The 20,372-nt window shown below is 43.5% G+C and overlaps 1 protein-coding gene across 2 annotated transcripts in view; it reads right to left on the bottom strand.

The window, feature by feature from the left end:
- LOC137889371 (plexin-A1-like) overlaps nucleotides 1-20,372 on the bottom strand; it is a 203,235-nt gene that overhangs the window by 11,387 nt on the left and 171,476 nt on the right. The window contains exons 20-29 of one of the 2 annotated variants that reach the window (XM_068733206.1): nucleotides 18,914-19,062; nucleotides 14,450-14,547; nucleotides 13,612-13,770; nucleotides 12,653-12,719; nucleotides 8,532-8,678; nucleotides 7,795-7,954; nucleotides 6,390-6,493; nucleotides 6,209-6,305; nucleotides 2,992-3,182; nucleotides 334-503 (exon numbers count right to left, since the gene is read on the bottom strand). In XM_068733206.1, coding sequence (XP_068589307.1) covers nucleotides 334-503; nucleotides 2,992-3,182; nucleotides 6,209-6,305; nucleotides 6,390-6,493; nucleotides 7,795-7,954; nucleotides 8,532-8,678; nucleotides 12,653-12,719; nucleotides 13,612-13,770; nucleotides 14,450-14,547; nucleotides 18,914-19,062 — 1,342 coding nt within the window. The remainder of the gene's footprint in view (nucleotides 1-333; nucleotides 504-2,991; nucleotides 3,183-6,208; nucleotides 6,306-6,389; nucleotides 6,494-7,794; nucleotides 7,955-8,531; nucleotides 8,679-12,652; nucleotides 12,720-13,611; nucleotides 13,771-14,449; nucleotides 14,548-18,913; nucleotides 19,063-20,372) is intronic. The other variant, XM_068733207.1, reaches the window with a different exon arrangement.

Here is a 20,372-nt window from a genome sequence, read left to right as displayed (position 1 = left end):
TTACAGCGCACCCAGGAACACAGTGATTTTGGGGTTGTAACAACAGTTGGAGCTGCAGGTCGCATGACGTCCATCTGGCTCAGAAAAAAAATGTGTTGCCAAATACATGCATTATCATAAAAATTCAACATGTACTCTTGATCACATTTTCAACCATTATAAAATGTAAGAAATGGAAAATGGCCATCAAAAAGCCCAAGGTGATGTCATTAAATTGCTTGTTTTGGCTGACCACATCTCCAACGCTCAAAGATAATCATCGAACCGTCACATCAGGTATCCAATTCCCACCACGCCGCGTATCCGTGGTAACTAAATGACTCCCTCGCTTACCAGTTGCTCTTCCAGGTATGCCGTACGTCGTAGTCTGTGATGGAGTGCTTGTCGGCCTGCTCGTCCAGGAAGTCGAACATGTACTTGATGGCGAGCGGCAGGGCGCTGCCTCTGTGGGCCGTGCTGAAGATGGTCTCAAACAGGTCGTCCACAAACTTCTGTAGCGTCCCCTGAGCGGAAGGACGAGGACGGAGAGGAAACAAGGAGGACTTTAATCTCTTGCTACGTGGTCTTAGACATTACAGTTTAAAACTGTAATATAGAAGCAGGAGCTGGGATCTCATGTCTGACAAGTCGGTAGTTTGTCCCGGGTTCCTCTCCACATTTTAATACAGCTTATATCGCCTTATTATGGGAACTCACGCTGACCTTTTGTTTTTAGAGGTTTCACTCTTTTGTTTTATTACTTATATTGATTTTGGTCATTCATGTGTTGAGCACTTTTGCGCTGGTACTCATGAATGAATCTATCCACCCTCACAAACACCCTCCTGAAATCCTATACACCTAAGTTTAAATTCTAACCGTTAATCAGAAGAGAAGACGACCGCCTTGTGAAATCTCAGAGAGAAGGCGGAGAACGGAAAATAAACATAACTCCGCCGTGTCGCGTGACAGAAGATAGCGTACCATTTCCAGCCACTTGTCTCCACAGCACCTGAATGGGCCATAAGCGGGTGCGTTTCTAGTATGAATGGCCCCGGTGGGAATCACAGCGATGGCTCGGGCTCCGTGACCGCCTCGCTCTGCCCACCGAGCTCCGCGGAATCACAAACAGGAACCCCGGCTCTCGGATTTGGATGGCGCGTTCCTCCAATGACAATGCCTCAACGTAATTGCATCAAATGTAGCTAAATGAATTTCCCTAACAACACATTTGTCTCCCAGATTTCTCCGTCTGGCAGAATCTATTACCGAGGAAATGTTTGGGGATCGTATTTAGTCAGCCATTGCGGAACGGAAAGAGGAATGAATTCCTGTCCCGGCCGCGGATCAAAGCACTGAGATCTGCAAAGACGGGACGCAGAAAGACAGCTATTGAGAGACAAGGACAAGATGAGTTTCTCAATTGCATTTGCCTCTCTGTTTTGCCATCATGCATGGCCAAATCTTCAATCCCTCGACAAATTACCTGTCTCCTGACACCTGTATCTGCCTCCCTGCACTCTGCACCACGAGCCCACCTTTTATTAATCTGTTTTTTTTCTTATTACCAGTGGAAATTGAAAAGCCGGCTCTCTTGTAACTGCTGCCCATTGCTATATTTCCCTCCCCCTGCTACAATTAGGAACGAGACAATGAACTGAGAGACACCGAGGGAGGAAAAGGAAGACGGCTGGATGCTGCAAGGATCGATCCAAGATGGAAGGAATTGTTATGGGTCTGTTTATCCCTGTGTCTTTACAAAGGGCCCGCTCCTACATCGGTAACCACTTTGTTTAGGTCAACCTTACAAAAGATCAAGCTTCATTATCAATACCAGTATCAAAATACAATATACTTTTTAAAGTCATCTCACACACAGTCACCATCAAAGGTTACCCCACTGCTGACTCAGCTGACTCTAAACCCATCTGAAATATAGACTCTCCTAATCCTAAAGTTGTACGGTGTGCAGGTTTTGCTCAAGTCTCCCATTGGGGTACCACAAGGATCAGTGCTTGGTCCTCTGCCTTTATATATATATATATATACATATATATATATACATATATATATATATATATATATATATATATATATATATATATATATATACATATACATATATATATATATATATATATATATATATATATATATACATATACATATATATATATATATATATATATATATATATATATATATATATATATATTGCCTCCCTTGGTCGGATTATTCGCTCACATGTTTTCTTCCCTTTTAATTGCTGTACTGCTGATACCCAGCTCCGTCTGTGCTCGCTGTCGGACAACCTCGCTGTGTCAATGTCAGCCTGGTTCACTGATGTCTTGTTTGGTCAGTCCAACACCCAAAGACATTCAGTTTAATATCATACGAAACAGAGAAAAGCAGGAGCTCTGCATCTTCTGCCAAAATGAATGGAAAACGTTTCAATTTAATTCAAATGCCATTTCTTAAATGTCAATCCAGAACTCTTCTCTTGCGTTCTTCCCTTGGTGATGGAACGAGTCACTCGACTCAATCCACGGGTGGTCTTCCTCACTTAACACGCTGTCTCTCTCTCTCTCTCTCCCTCGTTCTATACCTCTCTTTAGAAGAAGAACCTCTCATTGCTGCTATACACTCATGTGCAAAGTAATGCACCTCTCCTTGATCTATGCCTGGGATTGTACCTCATTTCTATGTCGCTTTGGACAAAAATATCTAGCAACCAAATACATGCATACACCTCTAGCTTGGATTTTGATGACGTGATTTGATATATTTTAAGACTCCCCAATGACCTGCAGACTCTCTGTACTAGTAGTTTCCTCTACCATGAAATAGGTGAGGTGGATCCCTTTGCTTTAAAGAGCTGATAATGCTGAAAATATCCCATCAATCAGCGGTAGGTTTTTACTGTTCCCCAAGTGCAGTTTGAGAGTGTTTTTTTCTTTCACCCCGACTTGAACTAAACTTTCTGAACCCTGGTGTGCGTCTCCTCTGTCTTACTTTTGTAGCGAGCAGCCGTGTCAGGTAGATCTCAGAGACCATCTTGCTGCCTCGGTCGCCCTCCCTCTGGTCCGAATGGTCGTGGTTCTTCACAAGATGCCACAATTTAGTTCCACTCTCCAGGTCAGGGGTTATCATGGGGGTTCGTGATCGTAGGCTGTCTGGACTACTGGCCGTCCTCAGCATACTCTCTACAGCCAGGAGCACAAAACAGAGTTGTTAGGAGCTATGTCAGCACCTTCTAGAAACCTTGAGATTCAGTGATTTAAAGAAAGGCAGATCTCCCTTTTGAGAGAAAATATTGCAAACTACTCTTCTTCTGCTTCTGACAAATCGTCAATCATTTTAAATTTTTCTAAATCTAAAAACACACATGTAACACATGCAATTACATTTCTTTTTTTAAATAGAAGATGTCTCATATAAGTAACAAGTCTGGGTTTTTAGCATTGCATTATGACATGATTGCTAACAGCATGAAAACACTTCGCACCTTCAAGTGGCTCGGCAAAATAGCATTTAAAAAAAAAAAACCTGCAACAACATAATAATGTCTAAGAAATAATAATACAAAATAATCCAAAAAGGAAACATTTCTGATTGATTCTGATCATTACATTGTGTGCTAAAAAAATCCTATTTTTTCAGTGATCTAGGTAGTTTTTAGTGGTCAGGACAACGTGCTGGACACTCTGCTTGATGATATTATAAAGATACTTATCATGCATATTTTTGCATGTAATGTCATGGGGACGGAAAAGGCATGTTGATTCTCATTACCTGACAGGTAAGTTAACAAATAAACCAATAATCACCCAACTCTCTGCACCTTTCTTTAATCTTCCTCTCTCATTCACAGACTGTGACTCACACTCCCCCTCCCCTGTTCTCCATCATCGGTGGCCGTTTCATTATTCCCGACGCGAGTGTCAAAGTTGATTAGAGCGAAGCAAGGAGATGCATATCTACGACTGTTCCATTTAGGACGGAGAGGAGAAAAGCAACCAGGGAGGCGGGAGGGGGAGAGAGGACCGTCTCCTGACTAGCTGTTGCTCCTGGGGAGGAGGGCGTACGGGACGGATGGAAGAGGTGGAGAGATAAAAGAGAGAGTTGCTGATGCATGTTGCAATCCCTTTATGTCCGGTGAAAGGAGAGAGGAGATGACAGGGAAAGCGGGTGGGTGGGGTAAATGGACAGAGACACAAATAAGGTGTGGAGAGAGAGAGAGAGAGAGAGAGAGAGAGAGAGAGAGAGAGAGAGAGAGAGAGAGAGAGGGGTGAAATGGAGAGTAATGGGAGATAGGAAAATGAAAGAGGCTGAGTGTCCAGTGCTGTTGTTGCTCTTGCCGGCGGGGTGCTGAGTGGCTTTGATTCCAAACCCATCACGGCCACTGGTGGACAACACCCCCCCCCCCCCCGCACGCCTACGAGCACACAACAACACGCAAGTAAACCTTTTTCTTTTTTTTTCCCTTCTTCATTTATTTGCTTTGAAGCAAAATAAGCAGCAGCTGCGTATTCATGAGATGATTCATAAAAAGCAAAACCTTTGATTTTCATAAATTTCATTTTCTCCAACGACATTTCTCTCCACTAATCCGGCACTCAAACAGTGTAGGTGTTGTGTGATTGCTTTTCTTCAGATGTTTCCACTTTTGTTCTGTGCGCCTCCACACAGACGGAATCTGAGGCATTTGTTTTTAGGACTTGTATATTTCTACGCTGACAATGGATCGCGTGACGACTTGTGGTCGCTCGTAGCGATGAACACACAGGGAATTATCGCTTGACTCCGCACTTTTCCCAAATTGCTTCCACTGCTCACAGCTCTCATCAAAGCTGTTTTAGGCAGCAGCTGTTTGCTGCGAGAAAAAAAAAGCTCTTAAAACCCGTTGTATGGTACCTGCACAGCACCAAACAGCAGACAAAAGCAGCGACTAGCTGGTGAAAGCGGTGGAACATTAAGGATCTGATGAGACAGATTTTGTTTTCTCAGGAATTGGCGAGGAGCCAAACGTAGCTAAAAATATAGAATATGTAATATCAGCGTAGTTCTCCACATCTGGAGCTGGACTGTTTGCTACTGTAACACATTATCCTTATGATGATGTGTTGTGCTTACGGCCCCCAAGCATTATCAGCGTTATTGCAGGTTTAAATATTTGATATCTTGGGGGGGGAGTGGTCATTGTTCTGACCTCCTTGGTGAGTCAAATAGACATTCAAATTGAAATCTCTGCTGACAATTTCGCTTCTAGGGAGATGGGCCTTTCTGGGGTTTTGTTGTAGCCAGCTGTTATCAGGGCCAAGACTTCCTCTTCCTCATTGTTTACAGTCTGATAAGCAACTTGAGAGGCGAGAACAGACTTTTTGTAGCTTGTTTTAGATCCAGAAAACATTTGGGCTAATCTCTAAAAAAAAAAAAAAGCAGAGGTCTCACTCTCCTGCTATTTTCAGGTCCCACGGTTGTCATCAGAATCTGCGCTCAATAGCAAACAGCTCTGATAGAGACGTGTCTACTTCCAGGGAGCCCGGCAGCCTAATGGTTTAATGTGCGTCATGCATAACTGAGACACGATTTCAAATGAATTGAATACCGTCAAGGACCTTTAGTTGCATGTCACATCCTCCCCTCTCTGCCCGTACAGCTTCCTGTAGATATCTACAGTGTTGAATAGAGGCAGAACCCCAAAAAGCGTTTTGTCTACATGCAAAAAAAGATGCTTAACATTCAAACCTGAACGTTTAATGGGTACTTTTAGAGAAACTCCAGGTTGGTTGTGAGTCTAGATCAGTAGCGGTGATAACAGCTGTGCATGCCTATGGGGCACTCTGTTTTCTATCAGACAAGGCTACATTCTTTTTTTTCACTACAGAGTAATTTATCTTCTAAATTGTTTAATTTTCCAGTGAAGTACACCATATTGATGCCAGGCATCTGTCTGTCGCTGGCTGCCAGGTGCGCTCTGTCTCTCTCTCTCTCTCTCTCTCTCTCTCTCTCACTCAGCTGGGAATCGAGGTGTCTACTTTAATGCCTGTCATTTACGGGCTGCTTGGAAACAGCCGTGGAATAGCCTTGGCCCGGGCTGATAGCGATGGATAAAAAGGATTGCCGTTCACAAAGAATGGAGCTCAATCATGGCCGCGATCAACGAAGACAAAGGCAGGCGGAGGGATGGGAATCATTGGCGGGATGATTTAAATGAACGGAGTCCTACCATATCTGCTGAGGCTCTTGGTGAAGGTGGAGGAGTTGGAGATGTTATAGGCAGAGTTCTGCTTCGGCACCAGGGCGATCACGGAGCCGTCTGTCACCTGCAAAACAAACGACCCAAATATTCACTGCGTGAATCCAACCGCGCCGCCGACTCTCGCTCGCGCCCGTTTCTGCCCGCGTACCTGATAGTGAGCCAGTGTGTTGAGGCGCTTCCAGTCATTGTCGATCTTAGTTGTGACGTCTTCATCTTGCAGAATGATTCTGGCCATGCGGCCCTGACGCCATTCTTCAGGGAAGAGGAAGCAGACGTTCAGAGCAAAGAACACAACGTACGTGTGTGTGTGTGTGTGTGTGTGTGTGTGTGTGTGTGTGTGCAGTGTGGTCAGATTCAGCTGCTTCTAAATGCTAATCATCTTTTTTCATTTTTTATGAACTGTGTTCCTCAATTTACTCCAGGTTAATTAAATGTTTTAAATTAATCATAGATCAAATGACTTTGTCTAATGTGACAAGGGTCACAAATTGTCACCTAACTCAGCTCTACGGAGCGTTTTAACATCTTTTAGTTCATTGTAGTTTCACGGCCCAACAAGCAGGCTAGGTGGCAAACGTGTGTTGAATTTAGCAACTAAAATAGTTTATATATATATTATATATTTAACATTAGAATATTTCCCGTGGGAGTTGACAAAAAGGAGAGTAAATATTTCCCGTACATCCACCAGGTGGTACAAAGTCAAATATTGTCTGCAGGATATGTAAATGAGCAAAGGGTGATAATATGTCAGTGTTACGTTTACAGGTTGCTGTGCTGCCTCCAAGCAGCCTGCCCGAAATTGAAACTATTAATTGATTCTGGTCCCAGTCTATAGTGTTTATTGCAGCTTCAGTTGTTTGTCCAAATGAATCAAGTCCTCGAAAACAAAACAAACTAACTTGCCAAAAAAAAAAATTGCCCTGGAATTAGAAGACAATGTCACATTCACTTCAATAGGTAATGCCCCTCTGTCAAAACACACACAAACACAGAGGTTTGAGTTGTTATTTGACATTCAACGTTGAATTCATAAAGAATGGAATGCAGCCCATGAATTACGCATTACTTGCAACCGCTATCTGGCCCGTCACAAGGTCCAGAGCACAAAACATGTTGTGCTAATGATATTACAGCAAACACACCTCCAATATGTGCAATTTCCCCCTTTTTTTTTCTTTTTTCAAATTGACATGTAGGGGAGCTTTATTCATTTCATTCGCATCACGCGACTGTTGTTGCATCCTGTAACCGCGTCCAAAAGTGAATGAGTTGGAGTGGAGCGTGACGACGAGGCCTTTCGTCTGGCTGAGATCCCTGCTGTTCTTTAACCCTTTGAGGGAGCTTTGAGAATGACTTCTTTGTGTCTTATTTATGAAGGTTTAGCGGCCTTTTGTGAATTTGCCCCGAAGAGTAGTCGGAAGTATTTAAGAGAAATCCACAGCGTGTAGCAGGTCATATCAATGGACCACCATTGTGTCCAGTCATTACACCTGGGCACACGTCTCCAAACAGTGGTATAAAAATGCAACACGCAGCGTCGCGTGCCTTACCCAGGTCCATGTCGGAGGCCTTGGGCCGCTGCGAATAGGGGCTGCCCTTGTACACGGCATCGAGCAGCTTCTCTTTGACCTGAGTGATGGTGTCACAGTTCAGACACTTGACCGTCACCTCTTGGGCGTTCTCGTTCTCTGGGTTCACGCAGTGCAACGTCTGGTGGAAAAGAAAAGGTGGAAACAAAAGGAAAATGGAAACGGATACAATCATTTTAAGCTAAAGCTGGAAGAGCTAGTGGGATGTTTGGATGACTGTTACGGTGCATGTGGATGTACATGATGTGTATTTTCACATCTGGTTTGTTTGCAGCGGATATTAAAAAAAAAAACGGGACATTTTCTAGTCCGCTCAGTTTGTTTGGGGACACAATAACTCGGCGTTCGCACGTGGGTGCGGACCAAAACCCACTGAAGCAGACCCTGCTGACAAGTAGGTCCGTCTCTCCAATCCAAACCTGGAGAGCTTTGTTTGGAGAGAGCGCGTGATTAACGCTGGGCAGCAGTTGGGGCGGGTTCACGGCCAGACCGCGCTCTCTCCCTCCAAAACACGACTGATGCTGCGGCGCCGTGTTTACACTGGGAGGAAGCCTTCCCCTACAGAGGACCAATTCAGCCGGCGGTGGCCGCCAAATTTCAGCGATTAGTTAAGAGCTTGCTTTAGAAATTGTCATCGTCAAACGCGACTGAGGGTTTCCAACCCGTCTAGTGATTTCTGACCAAAGCCGACTACTGACCAGTGTCTTGTAGTCAATCTGTTGCCTGATGAGCTTGTCCTCGCTGAGGGAGTAGCGGGCTTCTCCCGTGATGGCGTCTATGGGCCCCTTCTCCATCTGCTGCTTGATGGCACAGTAGAGCATGAACAGAGGCTCCCCGGCACATTCCTGGTGAGGGAGCAGACAGAGAGAGATGTGAAGAGTCGCCAGCAGTTCGACCGAAGAGATGATTCTCTTTCCTCAGATTCTTTTCGTTTGAGTCATTTTTAGAGGGCCTGAGGAGGGAAAAGAGAGATTTCACGGCAAAAAGCAAAGACCTGGGGGAAAACAAATACCCCCCCCCCCCCCTCTCTCTTCTTTCCCATCCCATGAATCATCACACATACCCTAAGAGGGGTTAAAATACAGTGCGTCTGCCCACTTCATAACACAGTGATTCAACTCAGAGCCACTTCATGAAAGCATTTACATCTTCTATTCTGACAGCCATCTAAGGCAAAGTCGCAAATTAGTGACAGAGGCGCAAGATTTTTTTTTCAAATTTAGCGTGGAATTTACTGAGACTACCGATGTAAACACCAGCAGCCCTGTCGCAGCTCATAGGATTCTCAAAGCGTGTGGTTGAAAAGGGTCTAATAACGGGCTGCTGAAGTCATGCGGAGCGGAGAGGAAGTGCGTTTCCTGGAAAGTTGATTTGAAGAGAAAAAGTTTTGCGAGTGTGCATTTATCCAACAAGAGGGATGATTTCTGCCTTTCTGCTCTTTAAACCCGCTCCACTGCATCGTGTGAGAATCCTTAAAGTTTGACTTATATAGCCTTGTTATAATGAGTCTACATTACCAACAACTTTAACCACCATTTATTTTGTATTCATAGTCAGGCTTGTTATTTTATAACTATCTTTATTGATTTACCTTTTTTTCCCTGATGTCTTCTTTCTTTAAATACTTTGTAAACTAGCTTTAATGTCATTGAATTAATTAGTTATCAGGTTGTGAAGCAACAGGACAAAGCAAATCACAACGTGCTGATATCATCATCAGAATCCAGCCAATAAGATTCAGAGCGGTATTAATTATGGATTGATTTGAATACAAACAGCCAAAAAAGGCGTTTCGCTCACAGCGATGGATTTTTTAGCGAGGCGTCTCTCTGTCCGTCTTAAAGCGGCGTTACGTAAATCCCTTCAGCTCTCTCCCGTCCTCCACGTCCCGGCTCCTCATTGGACACAGACGCGAGTGTTATAAATATGTTTCCCCACTCTCTCCGCTCCATCAGAGACACTTGCCAATCAATAGTGTCAGTAGTCGTCACTTGGGCCCAAGGAAAACACTCCCGACTGAAGTAGCGGCAGTTTAGAGGGGAGAGAGAGGACACATCGGGGCCAATACTCATCCTGACGAGAGCTTAATGATCGACCGTGCAGTGCTCAGGGAGACACTTCAGACTGTGTGTGTGTGTGTGTGTGTGTGTGTGTGTGTGTGTGTGTGTGTGTGTCGCAGATGCATGAGGTCCAGATGAGAACAGGGGAAAGTACTAATTCATCTGTCTCACCTTCAAGCACACTCTACAAATCGCTTTTTCTTTCTAACACTCACACATTCTTCTCCCCCCCCCCCCCCCCCTTCCTCTCCCTGTAATACACCAACCCTCACACTTTCTCTCTTCCAGTCGCACATACAATATGTGCCGTGTATGTAAGACAGTGCTTGAAAATGCTCACCATCACAACATGTGTGGCGTGTGATTTGGAATGAATGTCATAATGCCAGATGATTCTTTTCCTTCTCCTTCTTCTTATGTAGCTTTAAAATACATGTTCCCAGTTGTAATACTGTGTGCTTGTGTTAACTGTTTATTTATCTCTAGCTTGATGACAAATATACGTCAAAGAAATCTGTATCAAAGCGTCATCTCACTGCTGTAAGAGGGTTTCAAATGTTCGATGACCCCCACCAAGAAACAAATCAGTCAATGTGTGTTTGAAAGCAGAAACCTGGAGAATCGAGGATTGTTTTTTTGAACGTCCTGAAGTCCTTAAAATGATTAGAATTAAACAATCAGAGTAAGGGGGGAAATGATCAGTGACATTTGTAACCTACGACAAAAATATCTGTGCAAACGGTGGGTTCTCAGTCTCTAGAATTCAAAATAACGTTAATTGAAGAATGCTGCTAAAACTCGATGGTATTTGTCTTTTTTTCCTATCTATCCACTTTGTTTATCCTCCCCCTCCATCTCTTCCACTTATATCACCATGAGCAGCACTGAGCAACAACAAGTCCAGCTACTTACAAGCTAATGTTCCCAATGTTCTGGTCATGATGGCAAAAAACAACATCCACAACACAAAAGCTGAGCCGATGCCGGGGGTTGTATCTTTTAAAAGACTTTCTCTACTTTCTATCACACATTTTAATTTATTGTTCTTTATTCAGTTCACCCCGTCATTATTTCCTCCTCCCTCTTCGCTTCCTTCTTTCTCTCTTTTTCCCGCTACTCTCCTACTTCCTTCTTCCTCAGACCTTTCCTGCATCTTCTCCCCTTTCTCTCTTCCCCTCCTCTTAATTGTCACGCCCTCCTCTGTTCTTCTTCTCTCTCTCCCCATCACCTCTGACACCTTTAACACCCTCCCCTCCCCTCCCCTCCCCTCTTCCCTTGCCTTCCTCATCCCGCCGCCTAACGAGAACCTCGTTAGCATCTGGGCCAATTAGGTGGGCAGCTGCTAACGAGACGGCGCTTGCGTACATCACGGCTGCTATGCTTTCACCTTCCGTGCTCGCGCCTGTCTTCGAAATTTGCCTTTGCGCCGTACAGCGGCTTCATTAAGGCTCCCCTAATTGTGTGCTGACATTTACACTTCAGGGACATAATGCTGCGTCTTGCTGTTCTGAAAGAGGAACAGGCTCAGATTACTGCATCGCTAACAATCAATGGAAATCTGCACAGCGACGTTGTGTATTTATTATTTTCTAATTCAAGAAATGTGAGACATATATCATGTTTTAAGTAACAGTTTAGATGCATTTTGAGTACAACATACATGCGTGCACTATAGTCATGCTACGCACACAATATGCACTCATGATGCGATATGGTTTGTACTGGCATATAATGACAACTTCACAGTTTATAATCAGAAGGAAAGAGGAGAGAGAGCGAGAGAGAGAGAGAGAAAGAGAGAGAGAGAGAGAGAGAGAGAGAGAAAGAGACAGATAGAGAGACAGATAGAGAGAGAGAAAGGGACAGAGAGAGAGAGAGGGACAGAGAGAGAGAGAGACAGAGAGAGACAGAGACAGAGAAAGAGAGACAGAGAGAGAGGGAGAGAGAGAGAGAGAGAGAGACAGATAGAGAGAGAGAGAGAGAGAGAGAGACAGATAGAGAGAGAGAGAGGGACAGAGAGACAGAGACAGAGAGAGACAGAGACAGAGCGAGAGACAGAGAGAGAGACAGAGACAAAGAGACAGAGAGAGACAGAGAGAGAGAGCGAGAGCGAGAGAGAGACAGAAAGAGCGAGAGACAGGTAGAGAGAGAGAGACAGAGCGAGAGAGAGAGAGCCAGAGAGAGACAGAGCGAGAGAGACAGAGAGAGAGAGAGAGAGAGCGAGAGGAGGAGAAAAAAACAGATCTCAGGCGTGTGAGGACAGCGTGAGCGACATCACAACCCCCTGCTGATGCAAGTGACCTTAAGGCAGAAAAGGAGACTGACGGAGGGATAATGACAACAGAAACCACGCAGATGAAAGAGAGATCAGAGGGAGAAGATGTGAGCTACAAGAACGACAGAGATCAGTGAGGAGGGACGGGTCGGCTACAAGACCGAAATTATGAGAGCGGAGAGGATCTGTGGACTTAAAAAAGGACATTAAAACAGCAGAGAAGAGAAGCATGCTGCTGGGAGGCTTTGATGAGCTACTGTTTGTATACCGCACTGATAGGACAAGAATATGTACGGCCGAAGAACAAAAAGCCTTTTAATAACTGCAACAGGGAGAAAAAACAAGGTTTTAATAAAACCCTTGAACACACCGACAGTATAAACGCATTCAAAAACATTGCACGACATAAAGCCACTTAAGATGATGAGTTTAAAAAAAACTGATTTAATAAGGACGTTATAGGATCGTGCCTTGTTGGGCTTACCTTGAGGAACTTATACAAGAGGAACGTAAACCAGTTGGTCAGCATCTTCTCTGCGACAGACTCCGTTCTGACAGACGGGGGGGAAAAAAACACGACATTAAGAAGAGAAAGCTTGAAAGAAATCGACATGATTATGAAAACAAACGAGCATCGAGAGGCCGTAAGGAAAGTGTTTGGGAAATATCCACATGGTTTTACAATAAAACTATCATAAAGTCTGCTGTGTTGGGTTGAGAAGCAGTTGCTGGTTTCCTTTTTCGTCACATTAAATAATTTCGAGAGCTCTCAGATTTGATATCCATTCAGAATCAATGTATTATTGGGACATTTATGTGGAGTTGCTGTGCTAACATTCATTGTGGTTCACACTGTTTTCATCGCTATCAGAGGAAACGACTACAACTTAAAGGGACAGTTCACGCCAAAATGAAAAAGACATGTTACCAATCTAGAATGTTTCGGTGTGAGCAGCCTGGTTTTGGAGGTCGGCCAGAGAAGATACCTGCCTTCTCTCCTCTATAATGGAACCATACTTGAAAAACTCTCCCTCAGGTCAACACTTTTAGCTCTGTCAGTATTGTTGCTGTCGTTTGCACTGTTAGCGCTGTCAGCTGTCACATTTGATCAACTTTAACACTTATTAAAGACACGTGGTCTTCAAACCACAAGGCAGAAGGGTGTCGGAGCAAAAGAGTTTTCACCCTCGAACAATGCATGCTGGGAAGTGTGCTGTCACGCTCGTTCTCTGTCCTTGGAAACTTAATATGATGAGTTCAGAAACAACTGATGTTTATAAGTTCTGAAACGGGTCTTAAGATAGATTAACTTGAGTTCAACACGACTCAAGACTTCGATATGTATTCACATGAAGTTAGAGATGAGTTGGTGCCTCTAAATCCCTGTTTGGTGTTTGTCAGTGTAGTCTATATTCGTCCCATGTCTCTCCACATCGTCCTCACCTCCTGAGCAGCAGCTTGGGATGGTTTTTGCTCTCCAGGTTTCTGTCTATCAGGTCGGACAGCAGCTGTTTCAGGACTCCGGTGGCGTACTCCATCTCCCCCTGCAGGGCTGTCATGATGAGAGACGCCACATTGCCTCGGTCCCGCATTGAAAATGACCTGGAAATACACAGAAACGCGGTGATAAAATTCAATATTTCACAAATGTTTTCCCCAGATTTTGTTCAATCAAATCTGAAGCTGTGCCTCAACAAACATGTGTGACATTATAGCAGTTCATTTCAATATTAGTGCACATTTAAATCAAAAGGTTTCTAGCTTTGTTTTTGCCAAAGACCATTTGGCTAAGTGCTTTAGGGTAATTTCAGCTGCTAAAATGTTTTTACTCTGTTTATCAATTATTCTCCCCTGTCCTAATCAAAGGGACAGACAGCACAGCCTTTCATGTCAAATTAGTCACATTTAACAGGAGACGAATATTCCTTTTTTGTCTGAAATCTACAACTCAGTCTTTGAAAATGTACTACAATGCTTATTTCTAAGGAGGGGAAAAAAAAAACAGACGCATTTTTAATTTGATTGAAATTACGCATAAAGCACACAGTATACTGTATTTACAGGAATTTACTCCCATGCTTGGAAATGTCATCTGGGTAAAAGCTCTGAAGTGATATTGCAAGCTTGAATTTAGCCTTAAGTTATTTTTTTCAAAAGCGTTAGACATAGTTTATTAAATAGTAGAAATCCCTCTTGGAATTCTTTTTTTTTTTGTCTACTAAAAACAAACATTGTAGCCTGTATCTGAACAATAAATAAAGACATGAAGGAATGCAGACACCTCTGTGCCTCCAGGGTTCGTATGAACGTCAACAGGAAGTGCTTCTTCGTCAGCAGCTGGCCAAACAGCGTCAGAGCCTTCTCCACGTTCGCCTGGACCTGAAGAAAGACACAGAGACGGACGGGTCACATCAGAGGCTAAGAGCAGTGCAGAGCTCTGTTATTATTCATCAATGAGCACGTTTTCTTTGTGTTGTGGAAAAGAAATATTCAGCATTTTACAGTTTTCCCCAAAGAACCCACGCTAAATCTGAGTTCAAGATGTGTGGGTTACAGCATGGAATTGTGATATCACAACAGTTTGGAGGCCTATCACAGTCCAGTCTGCAACATACTCTAAAACAAAAGCCCAAGTGTACAGATGTACACTACACTAAGAACATTTTCACCGGTTAGCCTTGCCCTCCGATTGCTCTTCGTCTATCGCTGCTTTCTTTAAATCAAGCAGACTCCTCTAAGAGGTGGATATAGTCTAAGTATTGATTATTTTAGGTGGGTCTTTCTTTTAGGTGGCTAAAAGCTACAGCAGTACATTGCTTTGCTCCTGTGCCTGTACTCGCCCACTTCATCTACTGCAGGGAAATACACTAACCATGGTAAGTACCTCATACAAACCCCGCTTCAAATAATATTTCTTGTTTTTATTGGTAGTCAACCCTGTGATGTTGAAAATTAGTAATTGCAACAAAATTCATCATCTTTCAGTTTTAACGGTTACGGCGTCTCTGAGGAAACTTGCGTGTGCACGATCGATTGCAATAAATAGCATACAGGATATAAAAGACAAAATGAAACTTCTGATTCTGAACACATCCGCCGGCAGACTTGTGTTGTTATGTTTCACCGTGTGACGGGCTGAGATTGCCTTGTAAACAGCAAGGCAGGACTGATTGGCTACTGTCTCTCTCTCTCTCGCTGTGTGCCGCGTTCTGAGTGTTTCCCAGTCGTCGCTCTTCAAACTTTGCAGGCATTTGACATAATTGTCATCTCGACATCAGCGGGGTGGGATAAGGGTTAAAGCATCCTCAAGTTGAATATCAATAAGACAAGAACTGTATTCTCAGTCTGAGCTCACACACTGTGTTTGCTTTGACTCCACGATTTCATCTTTGAGCTGTTTCTTATTAGACTAACGTATGTATGTCCTACATTGATCGCTCACGTCTTAAAGAACTTAAGCATTTCCTGTCACATTCACCACTTTTGCTGAATCGGTCATATTACTTGAAAGCCCCTCAAACTGAATCTTTTAATAACGCTTTCCGACTGGCCCGGACCAGCCTGGCGTGAGAGAGATTCCCATGAGTCAAACGGAGGAGGGAGGAAGAGATGGAAGGGTGGGAAGACGCGTCGGGGCACGGCAGGATTGTGTGTGTGTGTGTGTGTGTGTGTGTGTGTGTGTGTGTGTCGGGCTTGGTGACAGAGGTGCGCCCTGCTTGTTCCACTGGCTGGCACCTGTCACTTCTCATCAACAACACACTAAACCCCCTGAAGACGCCTCTCTGTCGCTCACTCGCTCCGTCCTCCTCACTGCTCTGATTCCCTCCCGCTCGCTCGCTGTCGACTGTTTCGCATCATTGGCCTTCCTCCCGCATTAATTTCTCCTGCTCTTTGTCTTTGCGTGTCTCAAACACGTACACACGCACGCAGACACACACATCATTTCCACCGCTCTCTTTCTCTCTATTATTGTCATCCTTTTCGTACCACTGTAACATCTATACTTCTTCCTCCGATGTGCTATAATAAAGTGCCTGTGCCTCTCTTTAAAGTGCTAAATGAGATTCTCGGGCCTCCAGGGCGGATACAGAGTGTGATGTGTGTGTGTGTGTGTTTGAAAAAAGAGAGTGAAAGCAAAAGAGAAGAAGAAGAAGAAAGAGAGACGGATGGAGATGCATGTATGTACGGCACAGACGTTTTTTTACCGAATTTCAAAGAGGGCGTTAGCAAGGGGTACATCCAGATATCTGCACGGCGGTGTATGCGTATACCTGTACTACGTGTGTGTGTGTGTGTGTGTGTGTGTGTGTGTGAGAGCATAACTGGTGTGCAGTGTGGCTGTCTAGCTTAGGGAAGAGAGCAGTCACACAGAGCAATAAAGCTAGGAGTGTTAGTTTACACAGGCCATTGGATTACACCGGCAACCCCTGGGGGAAATACAGAAGGATGAGGAAGGAAGTCTAGACATAACTATAAAATAGGTAAGATCCCTTTACCTCTCTGCCTGCCTGACACCTTCAATTAAAGGTGGACTGTATTTGTATCAGGGGACATCATACTCTCACTGTCATATTTTCTAGTGTTTATTTTGATTTGCCAAAGTAAGAAAAAAGTATTTTAGGACCTCGTAGGCCGATAAAACCAGCTGAGCATATTCATGCGAGACACTAGGCGTGACTTGCTTTCACAAAGAAGTGAGCAAAAAGTTAAGCTGATTTGTGGAGGGGGGAAAATATGTAAAGCTTTATATAATAATAGTTTGGGGCGATCCGACTAAAATGATGAACGTACCCGGCGGTAGATTATTTTGGACGAAGCTAATTAACGTTATTTTCTTAACAGCTGCGAGGAAACTTCTGGCTGAACGTCTGGTGAATGTGCTCTCTGCTAGCTGGGATCTGTACAAGCCCAAAGCTAGTTAGAGAAACAGTACTCTCAACTCAGTCGGCCAAATTTTGTTTTGGCATTGTACGTTTCTGCAAACATCTGGATACTTTGAATCGAAGTTTTCTGAATCAGAAACAAAGTTTTATGAACACGTTTCATCTCAGCATCGCCTAACGCTTGCAGAAACGCACAATGTCACGACGCTAACGTTGCAGAACAAATGTTTAGGTTTGGGCAACAAAGCCTAAACCTTGTAGTGTGTGTAGCTTCATTGCAGATGAAAATTAGCTTGAAGCTAATTCTCTCTAACATACGGTAACACTTACGTTGTGTATTGCTCATGGGTCCGAAAACAAATGCAGGAATGTTCCCCGTTAAACTTCCGCATGATATCAATATTTACGTCACGTTTAATATTCGGAACAAGCAGCAGAAAAACAAGAAAGTAGGCTACACCTGCTTCACACTATTAATCCAGATTTCATATTCTACGCTGCTTATTATCTCATTTTCAGGTTGTATCTGCAGGTTGTGAACATCCATTAGGTGAAGGGTTTCTGGTGTCTCGCACAATAAAATGTCAACGCAAAACTTAATTAAATGTTGAGTTTTTGTTATTTATAGCTTTGTAAATGCTGAACGCCAAACCTAATTAGATTCAATAAGGGCCTCAGAAGGATTTAGACTTGATAAGCAGATTTGATGCCAGATTGAATTATGCCGCACAACTTTATGCAAGCCTGCGAAAGTGGTAAAAGAAAAAGCAAAGGAGGGAAAGTATGGAGCCTGAGTGCAGAGGGCTTTTTTTTCTCTTCTTCTTCTTCTTCTTCTTCTTCTTCTAGGAATATAAATCCACTTTCTGGATTAGAACGATTAAATGAAGCTGTGAAAGGTCAAACAAATTATTCCGTGACTCCAAAAAAGTCAGCGCTCCAATCAAAGTCAATGGAGCAGCACCAGATTCTACATCTTAATGATACTGCTGATTACAAACTTGGCTCTCTGGTTGCTAGCTTTGGAGGGGAGTAGTTTATGTTGACACGCTATTAATTGTACTTCCCTTGGTCTCAGCGGTAAAATGTCCTTAAATAAATCGGGTGCACTCTCTCCATTCGGCTGTGCTGGCAAGGTGGTTGCATGTACTGACTTAATTAATAACTTAACAGTGATGTATAATGCAAGTAAGAATCCTGGTAACCCTGAATCGCATTTGTCCCTCTCTGCTCTAATACTCTTTCCCATCATATTTTGCTTAATTTTTGCAATGCGCTCTTTTTTTTTCTCTCCATCTCTTTATCTTCTTGTATTTCTTACATAACACTTCAAGCATTCCTCAGTTTAAAACTTCACTTCCCCACATCGAGAGAATACGGCGAGCGTCTGTCCCATGAGTTCAAACTAATGACGATGAGACTTTTCTAAAGCCATTTGTATTCATTGAGACGAGCTGAACGCGTCGCCACAAACTTTAGGTTAATTCCTAAACGCGCAGCGTGAGTGAACCGCTCAACTGTTGTCGATGAATTAAGATGTAATTTTCTGCTAATTTAAAACAAAACAAATGGTTATGGTTGTTAGATAAATCATTTGCTGTACACAATGTCAACAGTTTCTCATTTCTTTCTACACCATAGAGCAATAAAAGATTGAATGCTTGTGTTCAGGGATGCATGAAACTGGGGAAGTGAGGAGATCAATATGAAGTGATGAAAGTTGAGGTAGTACCACCTGCAACTTCAATCTGCTTTCTCTACCTCTGATGTTAGTTTATCAGTGCAAAGGCTTTTGGCTCTACTGGAATTGATCACTTATGGTGAATTTGTTTTTCAGTTTCAAGCTCGGTTGGTGGTGTACTGACCCGTACCTCCATCTCCTTTAGCACAGGGTGGTCCTCAATTCCCGGGAACAGGACCCTCATTGCGTACGTCCGATAGTCCAGGAAGGGAATCCCAGCTCCGTCCAGCTCCTGGGTCAGCTCGTGGATGTCGGTCTGAAGCTCGGCAAAAGCTGTTTCGAAAAAAATGGACAAACAGAGAAGGTGACAGGATGAGGAATGGTGAACATGTGCATGCACTAACAGCACTGCTGTTGAACATCATATTGGGTTGTGAAATGACAATAATCAAGGAGTATGTGGAGGTTGTGTTGTGGTTTGTGTGGTCCAATAAACCAACCATGTCTAGTCCCAAAAGCTCGGACACACCTTTGGGGATGAGTAAATGGGACTTTGGTGGACTTTGACGCAGGAATTCACGCTGTTTCCTGATAGGGAATTATCTTGCAAGGGCTGACCACCCGGCAAGCTGGAGAGCTAAGAGCTAACGTAGCTTGTTAGCTATGTTGCGCCATCTAGTTTTATGTGACTTTCCTATTCCAGAGTATCAACTGCTACACAAAAGAGGCATGTTTTTTCAACAGCTAGCAGTAGATGATACAAACTCACACAAAACAGAAAAATTAGACAGAAGCTTGCATGGAGAGCTATTGTGTCGAGCGCTGGGTAGCATTCCAGCTTGCTAGCATGTTGGCCGTTAGCTTGTCAGCTACAGGACTTCGGCAACTTGCCCCTCAAGTGGGGTAGTCCAAACAAGCCCAAATTTGGAATGACTGGTTCCCTCAGCACTGCAGGATACTCCACTTCCTTTATTGAATTACAAAGCGCCACGTTCTACCAGCTTGATGCTATCAACCTGTAACCTGGGAATCTCAATTTCATTATCTGATGAAAAGCAGAGATTGGAGGGAAATTTTGTAATCATAAGCTCTGATGAGGCAAGAGGCCCACAAAGGCAACAAATAAGAGCTGAAACGCAGACAGGAAATAATGAAGCAAGAGGGAATATAAGGATAAGTAGATATTCAGAATAATAACTGATCCCGGACATGTAACGTAAAAGGCGGCAAATGTAATTTCTCTTCAATTTCCTGTCTAACTAAGAATTTTTTGATAACACTTATAAGAAAAATGACTGGGCGAAAAAAATGTAGTTAACTGAATTTGTTCCTTGGTGTCGGAGCCCCGACAAATTCAATCTTTGCTCGTCCATAAAAAAAAAGAGAAAAAAGACCCAAACTTAATGAAATAAAAAGGAAAAGCTAGCTCGGGGAGAGAGAGAGAGAGAGAGAGAGAGAGAGAGAGAGAGAGAGAGAGAGAGAGAGAGAGAGAGAGAGAGAGAGAGAAAAGGAAAGAGAACTAGGAGACAGAAAACAAAGTTCCTGGAAAGGAAAGTCAATTAATTGCATGAGTGGATAATTATTAAGAGAGCGACGGATGAGTTTTCATGCATAATTTCTCCCAGCTGTTATTGGACTGTTTG

The sequence above is a fragment of the Cebidichthys violaceus genome, unplaced genomic scaffold (genome assembly GCF_023349555.1).
Source record: "Cebidichthys violaceus isolate CVI_PGR_0920_01 unplaced genomic scaffold, fCebVio1.0.p SCAF_6, whole genome shotgun sequence".
NCBI lineage: Eukaryota > Metazoa > Chordata > Actinopteri > Perciformes > Stichaeidae > Cebidichthys > Cebidichthys violaceus.
Note: the sequence above shows the minus strand (reverse complement) of the source record. Positions and strands in the feature narration are given on the sequence as shown.